At 33.5% G+C, this 10,629-nt stretch overlaps 1 protein-coding gene across 1 annotated transcript; it reads right to left on the bottom strand.

Annotated features, from left to right (window-relative positions):
• Positions 1 to 2,365: 2,365 nt before the first annotated feature.
• LOC123548491 (uncharacterized) lies at positions 2,366 to 10,174 on the bottom strand. Its single transcript, XM_045335799.2, has 7 exons — positions 10,016 to 10,174; positions 9,225 to 9,304; positions 8,441 to 8,590; positions 7,969 to 8,152; positions 7,364 to 7,517; positions 6,118 to 6,209; positions 2,366 to 5,445 (listed from the first exon to the last, which is right to left on the bottom strand). The coding sequence occupies exons 1-7, from the start codon at positions 10,061 to 10,063 to the stop codon at positions 5,389 to 5,391; spliced, it is 765 nt and encodes a 254-aa protein (XP_045191734.2). The 5' UTR covers positions 10,064 to 10,174; the 3' UTR covers positions 2,366 to 5,388.
• Positions 10,175 to 10,629: the final 455 nt, after the last annotated feature.

Here is a 10,629-nt window from a genome sequence, read left to right on the forward strand (position 1 = left end):
AAATCGAACTTCAACTTCGTACGTTAACTTCGCAAAAGACGTTGAAGGGGAAGGCGAAGGTTGAAATCTCAAACTCTCTAATGTCTTCATTGCCGCGGCAGTCCGGGGTTCAGTTCCCGACGCAGTCATCATTTTTGTCTTGATTAGGATCTTTTTAAATATTGTAGAAACAAAAACTCATATTCTAATGTTCATAATATGACTAAACTTCAATTTGAAAGAAAGATTTTGTTTAGCCAAATCCGGAGGTCAGTGCCTTTAATCCTGCTTTGTTTTATTTTTGTTTGGTTTTACAACACACCGACACAATTTAAGGACATGTGGTGACGCGGTGGAGAAAGACCTTAAGAGTCCTTCCGTGCACTCAGTTATTTCAGGCACTCTGTATTATAATGTTATTAATCAAGCAATTTCATATTGGCCTTGTTATTTGTCCAAGGGTTGACGTATTGGCCTACGGCCTCGGGCCAATACCCAATACGACTGCCCGAGGACAAATAACTAGGCCAATATGAAATCGCTTGATTAATGATTATATTATTATTCAATTTTCGACTGTTGACGGTAACAGTACAAGAACTCAGTGAGTTACCTTACGCAGCTAAGCGCGTTCAGGTGAAAAATCTTGACAAGTTGTTTAGACTTATTTTAGAAATCATAATCATTTTAGCCGGTAGGCCTTAAACAGAATGAGTTGTATGTTGGTACTTCAGAATAATTTTGAAGATATTTTTGATGTGACATAATCAAGAGTAACTAGAACTTACCTTATTTTTGAATTTCTATTTATTTTCTTTAGTGAGTTATCTTATCATTCGAACTGTGATAAAACTGCTTTAAAAGTCATTTCATTTTAGGCTGCAGGCAACGAGACACAAAATTGTACACATATGTGTTGATCAAGATAATACAACCAACCAACCACACATTATACACTCCCATGCCTCGTTTAATACATATCCGAAATTGTTTGCAGTTCACAATTGACATTCTTCATCCATTTTCCAGCATTTGAATCACTATTTATCACTGCACAAATAGTCCACACTATCAAAATGTCTGTTAAAGATAAGTCTCATCCTTTTAATTAATCTGAGTTTCCGTATTTTCTCATTATTTTCCTTGACAACTGCCAGAATTTCTGACCGGAAACACTTGCATTTTACACAATACCCTGTTTTTTCTCATATTGGCTCAGTTATGTTTTGTATTAGTTCTGTCTGTTTCATATGATGTTCGCTATGTTTGCGAACGACAAGAAGAAGAAGATATGATGTTTGCAATTGGTCTAATACAGTGTGTAATATTGTAACGTTGAATAATAATACTCTGTATGGATTAGTATCTGAACTAACTGGTACCAAATCTGAAAAAAGCACTAACTCAAGGAGAGTCTAATTATTCATCGGCCGAAACATTTGCTGACTTTTTCATGGCAAAAATCGCAAAAATTTGTCAATCCCTAAGTGAATACTAAAACTTTGAACTTCAAGTACGGGATGTACAAAAGTTTGTCAAATTTACTGAATTGACTCAAGAGGAAGTGAAAAAAAACTCATCAGTGAATTGAATACTATGTCTTAAGAGCTAGATATTTTGCCAACATATATTCTGAAATCACATGTAGATTAACTTCTCCCTAGTATCACTAAATTGGTGAATCTCTTATTACAACGAGGTGTTTCTCCTATGAAATACAAACAAGCAGTTGTTAGACCTTCGTTAAAAATAGATCCTGAACTAGAGCTTTCAAACTATCGTTCTGTGAGTAATTTATCATTTCTGTCAAAACTTATTGAAGAGGCTGTTCTTTACATATTAAACAAACATGTAAATCAAAACTGTCTTTTGCCTAAGAACCAGTTCGCATATAGGGAGTATCACTCCTGTGAATCTGCGCTGCTTCGCTCGGCTAATGATCTTCTAAGTGGTATGGAGGAACAGGAAGTCGCGGTCCTTATTGCAATTGATTTAGTGCGGCATTTGACACTGTCGACCACGACATTCCACTATATGTCCTAAAAGCACAATATAGCGTCTGTGAAACAGCTTTTCAATAGATAGACTCCTACTTAAGGCCTCGTACTTGTAAAGTTAATATCAACAATGCGCATTCTTCAGACCGCCATCTTGAATGCAGTGTACCCCAAGGTAGTTGCCTTGGTCCGTGGCTGTATCTCACCTATGCTGGAACTCTTAATGATGTCATTCCCATATCCCTATCAGTCTACGGTTTTGCTAATGATCTTATAGCAATAAATGCTTTCGGCCCACATCTGTTTCTGTAGAATCACAAGCGATCGGAGACCTCGAACGGTGCGCAGTTATAATCAATGACTGGATGAATAGAAACAAACAGAAAATGAACACTTCAAAAACTGAATTTATTATGTTTGATAGCAGACCGCAATTGAACAAATGTTTTACAAATTCGAACATTGCTGGTGATGATATATTTGGTACATTTCTTGACGAAACCTTGAACTTTAAAGATCATGCAAAAGGCAAATATCTCGCAGCCATGTTGCATTACCTACGAATTAAGAACATCCGAAAATATTTTACAAAAGCAGACACTGAAATTTCAGTTTCGTCTCTAGTTATTTCACAACTGGATTATTGCAATGTCATAGTGTATGGTGTAGCTAATGGTGAGTTACGTAAGATGCAATGTATTCAAAACATGTTTGCAAAACTTGTTCTTAACAAGAGGAAATTTGACAGTTCCAAACAAGCATGTTGCCGGTGAAAGCAAGGATTGGGTTTAAGATACATCCTTCCATGTATAGCTGTCTCATTGGCAGAGCACCTGTGTATTTAACAGAATTGCTTACAGAGTATGTTCCTAGTAGAGGTTTGAGATCGTCAGAAAATTTTGAATGTCGTTATGTTGTTCCATACAACAAGTGCGAAACGTTTAATGATAGAAGTTTCTATACTGTTGATCCAAAACTGTGGAATGAACTGCCGTTAGAACTATTATCTAGTAAATCACTTGATACATTCCCACGGATCGAGCTCTTGACTTCGAGATAACCAAACGTCTCCTCCTACATGAACTCCGTGTTACTATATTTTCTGGTACTTTGGGATTATGGCGTACATTCAGTTTTACTATAATAGAATTCCGCTTAACGCATTTTCAGAGTTAACAATTTAACGCCATTTTCCAGCAATAGTTTATTGAAGTAACCGTAATAGTAACTATGTTTTTGATTTTCCTACAGTAACTTAGAACAGACAATATGAGATGTAAGTTAATACATATCTAACAACGTTAAACAGGCTAGATAAAGAGATAAATAGGTAAAGTTTCTTGTTTTACGTGGGTAGTCGACGAAAGTCCCCACCTGGAATGGATGGAACAACTCATTTCCAGCCGAGCCCACGGCAGGCGTCATATTTACGTCCCCAGCATCCAGATTGGCAAATTTTATTAAGTTTACAAACTGCCTTATAAATTTTATTACAACTGAAAATCTGAGTATAACAAATATGATTTAGAATAATACATATTATTAACAATGAAAACATACATCAATAAAGATTTCACACATATGACAAAAGATATGTACATGTATGTGTTTCCAATGCTATATACATTTGTATATAATATAAAGCTATAATGGTTATCAGCCGTAAAGATAACAAAGATATGTCTAACACAGTGAAATCATTTAATTTCGTGCGCACACAATTTCACGGTTTTGGCTAGAACAGCTATTTGATGGGAATATAATTTTTTCAACATATAATGAATGGGAATTTAACTGGTTTGTTTAGGTTTAATATTGTTGATTGACTCAATCTAGTAATGCATAAAAATTAGACCCCCACAAATATTAATGATATCACAGTATAAAACGTTTTATCAATTACATGATAACAGTAATAACTGTGCATTGTATTGATCACAAAAATATATTATTCAACACTTAAAAAAAATAATGATAATAAAATTTAGTTTCACAAACATTTTCCATAACTAATGTTTTGAAAATATGCATAGTTGTCATTTCAATGTAAGTCAGAAAATTCTCATACAATTACATGATAACAGTAATAACTGTGCATTGTATTGATCACAAAAATGTATTATTCAACACTTAAATAAAATAATGATAATAAAATTTAGTTTCACAAACATTTTCCATAACTAATGTTTTGAAAAGATGCATGGTTGTTATTTCAATGTAAGTCAGAAAATTCTCATACAATTACATGATAACAGTAATAACTGTGCATTGTATTGATCACAAAAATATATTATTCAACACTTAAATAAAATAATGATAATAAAATTTAGTTTCACAAACATTTTCCATAACTAATGTTTTGAAAATATGCATAGTTGTCATTTCAATGTAAGTCAGAAAAATTCTCATACAATTTTAAAGGTAAAAAGGTGACTGGATTTCTATGACCGCATTATAAGAAAAGCTGTTTTCAACTTGGAAATGATTTATACCAAACACTGTAGACATGATTATATTCATGGTGGTTTTATGTAGGGATAACATAATAACATCTGCAGACTCCAAAGACACATGTTGAATCCAGAGCACATTATTCTTAAATGCTTTAACATGAAACAAGCACTCCTTTTCACTATTCTAGCATAAAACATGCAGAAAGCTAGAAAATAAAAACATGCCCATTAGCATGAAATGTGTGAGAATAAACATGCCTATCAGCATGAAATGTGTGAAAATGTCAGATTATCTGATCACATTTACATCATTCGTGTTGTGTTATGCATTTAAAGGCTGTAATATGTTTATGTTCTGCCATGCAATGTGCATAATTATGTGAAAAATTGTGTTAACAGTGTGCGAATGCGAATTCTACAGTTAAAATATGCCCTAAAAATGACTAAAAAGCAGCCTAATGCAAGAATTTTTAATCACATCTGCAGAGTTTAATCACTTGTGAATATTCAGCAGCATTATAATTTACCAGCTTTGATGTGTGAATTCTTCACAACATAATTATAATTTACCAGCTTTGATGTGTGAATTCTTCACAACATAATTATTGCAACAACCAAGCTGCAAAATACAAGTGACAAAATTACAAAATTTATAGTACAGAATTATAATGTTAATGAACTAATAAATGACATTTTACTGCAAAATAGAACTGTTTGCAAATAGTTATCAATTTCAAAAAAGAAGTTTACAAACAAATCTATTCAGCATTTTATGCAATTACGTGAAAATGTGTATCTAACATGTACATGAATAGCTGTTGTCTTTCTTGTCAGTCACTTTCTGTCACAAAGTTTCATGTAAATTAATATAATTTCATAAACAGGTCAGAGCACATATCTGGCAAACAAGTATATTTTGACGTTGTTGGTATTTTTCATATTTCATAAACACGTCTTCTCTAACAAACTGGAATAGAAGCCAAGCCGTTTTTTGAAGTCCGTGTTTCAATAAATCCCTGGAAAACAGAAATTTTCAAAACGTTTAAGTGTTATCACTCACAATAATTGCGTTTTTCCTTATAGTCACAAGGGTCTCAAAAGGCAACATTTAAAGATATGGTTAATACCACACACATCTATGAAAAACTTTTAATGACTCAAAAAGGCAAAACTGAAAAACGCAACTATTAATTTACTGGTTTACAAGTAAATTCCTAACTGCAGTCAAAAAATAACAAACTACACATTTATTCTCTTACACCTACATTTAAGCAAGCCCTGCTTATAATTCTACATTATTAAGCATCGAGTATGAGTCGAATTTAGACATTTTTTTCTTTTTGATTTGAAAGCTTATTCTACAAACATTGAAGGATATATAGATTTACACAAATTTACACTGTATTGTTTTTGTTATATATGCAACGTCATGCAACATAGATTCTGCAGCGGCATTAACATATTTAGATAATTCCTCAAAACTAGTACACAACAACTTTCTTATATAATAAGATGCAAAGGATGTGATTACTTTAGATATACAGTTTTCTGCCAAATCATCAAGGAGATATCCATCATGTCAGAGAACACACAATATAACTGTACAGCTAACTTACAATGCTAGTCCATTGGACCAGCTCTTAACTGTGGCACTATTTTTTGTAAATGGCAAAAAAATGAATTATTACCTTTACACCTGCACCAACACCATTTAAATCAAGCAAAAATGTATCATGTCCAAAAATAGAGTTCAGCTCATAAAATGTCACAGATTTGTTGCCTGCAATTGAAAACTTCAATTCTTTATTTTGCACATTTTGCACATGGTGACTTTTTAAATGATGACAGAAAAACAAATCTAGGTAAAAAAGAAATTTCAATAAGTGCAGGTTATTGCCTAGAACTCACATATATGAATCGATTTAGTTCAAACTCACAATCCTTGTGGCAAGACCTACAAACTGGCCTCTCTATATATATGACATAGTGATCACAACTGGATACTAGTCAAGATTGGAATTAAACTGCCAAGATAACCTTGATCTTCATCCGTCCTTACGAACCAGATTCCCTACAGCCCACATAAATAACCTGATTTAGTTCATACTCATACTCATACTCAACAATCCTTGTTCCAAGACTTAAAAACTGACCGATAAATAAATGACCTTGACCCTTATATGACCTTCACCTTCAAACCTGAATAAACAACAATTTTAGCCCTACACCAACATAAATGACACAATTTAGTTCATACTCACGCTCAAAAAAACTTTGTGTTAAGATTTACAAACTAACCTATATATAGATGAACTTGACCTTCATATGACCTTAACCTTAAACTTAAAACCTCAAAAAACAACATCTTTGGTCACAAAACCGGGGGCATGATTTTGTGTTTCAAAAAAAACGCAGCTCCTTGTTTTATTAGGCTTGATATGAGTCAATTCTAATTCTGTATTAAAACAGAAAAACTGGTAAAGACAGATTTTGTCATATATGTCACGTATACATGTATATAATACGACTAGAGTAAACATCAAAACAACAACCAGACACACTTAAATTTTTGTCTTACTTGTTTGCATTTTATACCAGGTTACACAGTACCAATTCAGTGAATCCACTAAGTACATAATTTAGTTAGCAAACATGGAGCTTAACTGTGCTTTGTTACTGCAGAACTTAATTTCATTAAATGGTCAATAAATGATCTAAAATTAAACCTGCTTTAGTGGCCACCTGTCTTAAGCAGTCAAATCATGTCTTTTTCTTAGCTAAATGCTTAATACAGGTTTAACTGTACAACTTGTAATTAGTTATGGTGATACATTCAGCAAAAAGAACCAGCACGAAGTTACCTTTTTCAGTCAGATTTGGCAATCTCAATGATCTTTTTATACTGTATTTTTAACAGTATATTTCATTGTTTACCTGCAGACTGGAGAACAGATGCAAGTTCCCGCTGCTGTTTAATGGGAAACAAGACGTCTGTCTGTACACCAATGACCATAACTGGGCATTTGACACGAGCTAATCCCTCCTCAAGAGAACTGTAACCCTCAGCCATGTCAAATATGTCCATAGCCTGAAATGTTTGTTTTAATGTAATTTGTCTATTGTTGGTTTCCCTTGCAACAAAGTAAATCAAAATTTTAAGTCCTTAAGCCAGGCATATATATTCATTTCACTTCATGTTGAATTTGAAGCATGTACTTCAATAATTTCATTAAGCACTCCTAATTTTCAAACTGGTTATAGTATGTTCTTCACAAGAAACTGAAGCAATTACGAAAGCAACAAATTCTTTGCCCTGGGATTGATATACAGCAATGTTTATAAGTGCCTGTTTATAGTCATGGTATTACATGTATTAACAGTATCTAAATGGAGCAAACCTTACAATGTTATGTGACTTTTATTTAAATAAAGAATTGTGTTTTCATAAGTAGATCGTAATGAAAAAGTAAAATGAAAGTGTATCTATTAATAAAAACACTAAACTGTCTAAAGTACCATGAAAACACTTCACTGCATACCTTTGAAATGTAGAGAATGGAATTTGGGTCATATTTGGTACTGAAAGTTTCGCCCTGGTACTCTATGTAACTCTCTATAACGAAGGTGGGACACAGTGTCACTGGTGCCATTTCATCTATACGGCTCCTAGCAAACCTGCTGTCCCATTCTGGTCCACTTCTGTATGTCATTGTAGCTAACTCTCTAAAAGCAAAGAAAAGTCTCAACTGTGAATCATATAATTTCGTTGGCATAACTTCAGTGGATAAGAAGGCTATTTCATAAGTCCAGAAACTCCTGAAATTAAAATTCTAAAAATAAACAAGATTTTCTTTTTAATTTGGATTTAATTTCGAAGGACCAATGTGATCACAGCAAGTTATTCTCAGTCATGATCTTTATGAACATGTCCCAGAGCTTGCATAATAAGACATCTTGTAGCATCAAACAATGATATTAATAGCAGGAGAGTTTACAGCAAGAAAGACAAACCTTGCCAGCTTCATGCCCATCTTTGGGTATTTCTTATCATAGTAGTGTCCCTTGTTCCAGTTTTGGTCACTCATAATGCATTTCCTCTGGAGATATCTAACTGCGATGGAGGATGGGTGACTATGTGCGCAGGATGAAATTGAAACCATTCTGAAACAAAGAATTACATCTGTTTGCTGGTTCTTGGTGATGTGTTTAACAAAGTTTTTCGAAGTATTTCAGTTCTATATAGTGGTCAGATAACCCAACCAGCGTACCTGCATTCTCTATGGTAATTAACATGTTCTCTGCAAATAAATATGTCCTGGAGGAAAGTGCGAATGACCATGTATAAATTGTTTTCGGAACCATCAGAACATATGCCCTACCTGGAATTCAAACCTATGACTTCCTGACCTAAAGTATTGTGCTCTACCTACCAAGCAAAATAGGCAGACTGAAACAGAGACGCGATGTAGCAAGAAGAGATGTTTTATTCATTACTTATTTTTGCACTTCAATTAACATGACCATACAATTTATAACCATACTGTATAGTTCAACTTGGAAATTTCTATGTAAAGTCAACATATAAAAATGTCGACCAATAAATGTAATCAAATCAATCGAAAATCAATAAATCTTATGGTAAAAGCTTTTATTATTACATGTAGTTTCGTGTAATTAATGTGTATATAGTAGGGGCCTAATTATTGACTTTCTCAATACAATTGAAATCTAGTGAATCTGAATTGAAGTGATACTGTATTATGCCTATCACAATTTCTAACAATAACTAAAGTACCTTCCAACCCTGTCTGGGTACATAGCTGCTGCCATTAGAGAGCACATTCCACCCAGTGATGAACCAACACTGGCGTGTAACTGGGGGAAAAAAGAGAAAACAAATGCATCTTTTGTCCCTGAATATACAGTAAACAATTGATCCATGAATGTACCGTAAACGTCATTGCCAAGCCATTATCTCAGCTGGTCTGGAATTGATGCTCAGCTCTGTTATAGAAATATTACTGGGCTGATAGAAACATACCATATGCTTGGAAACGTTTTTTCTTTCTCCAGTTACTGTGTCTGAAATACTTTAGACATTAAAACTATTGTCTTGCAAGCAGAAATGATATGAAACACTCTTCTTACAACATCTTATACATCTTTCACTTAAGCTACTGCTGTAGGTTGAAGTTTCAGAAAACTGCTCAGGTCCTAACAGTACCACCTCAGTCAAAAGTTGATTTTCATAGGAAGTGGACGTGATAATCAAATAGGTAAAAGACTTTTTTTATATGATTAAACTATTAAACATATTAGATTAGATATTTCCTTAATCTGTTCATCCTGATTTACAACATGAAAAGGCAAAATTAAGTCGCAATACAGGTATTTTATTGGTAATTTCTAAACACTCAGGTAGTAATTTAACATCAGTTTGCTAGTTCCAGTTTTTTCTCTAGTGCAATTAGACAAGTCACATCACATGTCTATTCAAAACTCAAATTTCTATGCTGATTTGTTTATTTCAAAATTAACATTGGTTAACTTGTTTATTTATTATGACCTTTGAACAACCATACTTACATGTTCTATTCCAAGATGGTCTAGTAGAGCAAACTGTGCATTAACCATGTCCTGGACACTGACAACTGGGAATGTTGTTGCATATTTCTGGAAAGAAGGAATACTATTCTTTATTTAAATATTATTATGCTTCACTTTTGTCTACAATGATAAAAAGCCACTACCCGCGAAAGAGATATTTTGACTATCAAAAACATCTTCAACCCTTCTGACACGTGACCAAGCGAAAGTGACTGTCTGGTCATGTGACCGCGCTAATATTTTGAATGACTTGTCATAAAAAAGCAAATAACTGCTTCAATATTTAAGTTAAATCTTGAAATAATTGCCTCCCTTGTACACATATAGTAGTGACGTCACTGTTCAATATGTACACAGGCGACGCAGGCGACAGTAACTGTCAGAAAGAAAAACATCAAAAATGTTCATGTGGATGATGACAATATAATAACATACTACAAAATCATTTAATTTCATGACTTTGACCACAGGTAATTTCGTAGGGACATAAATTAACATAAATCAATGGATTCTATATTTTATGGATTAAAAAGAACATGAACTATATACATGTATTTTCTTTGAGATTTAATTTTGTGGAATGACCAAACCAG

The sequence above is a fragment of the Mercenaria mercenaria genome, chromosome 15 (genome assembly GCF_021730395.1).
Source record: "Mercenaria mercenaria strain notata chromosome 15, MADL_Memer_1, whole genome shotgun sequence".
In the NCBI taxonomy this organism is placed as follows: Eukaryota; Metazoa; Mollusca; class Bivalvia; order Venerida; family Veneridae; genus Mercenaria; species Mercenaria mercenaria.

What these genes read in the sequence shown, in the direction of transcription:
- LOC123548491 (XM_045335799.2), bottom strand. Translation starts at nt 10,063, where the DNA reads ATGGTTAATGCACAGTTTGCTCTACTAGACCATCTTGGAATAGAACAT. An exon ending in CCATTCTCTACATTTCAAAG is followed by an intron (nt 7,518 to 7,968) that starts GTATGCAGTGAA and finishes CAAACATTTCAG; the next exon opens with GCTATGGACATATTTGACAT. An exon ending in ATCTGTTCTCCAGTCTGCAG is followed by an intron (nt 6,210 to 7,363) that starts GTAAACAATGAA and finishes TTTCAATTGCAG; the next exon opens with GCAACAAATCTGTGACATTT.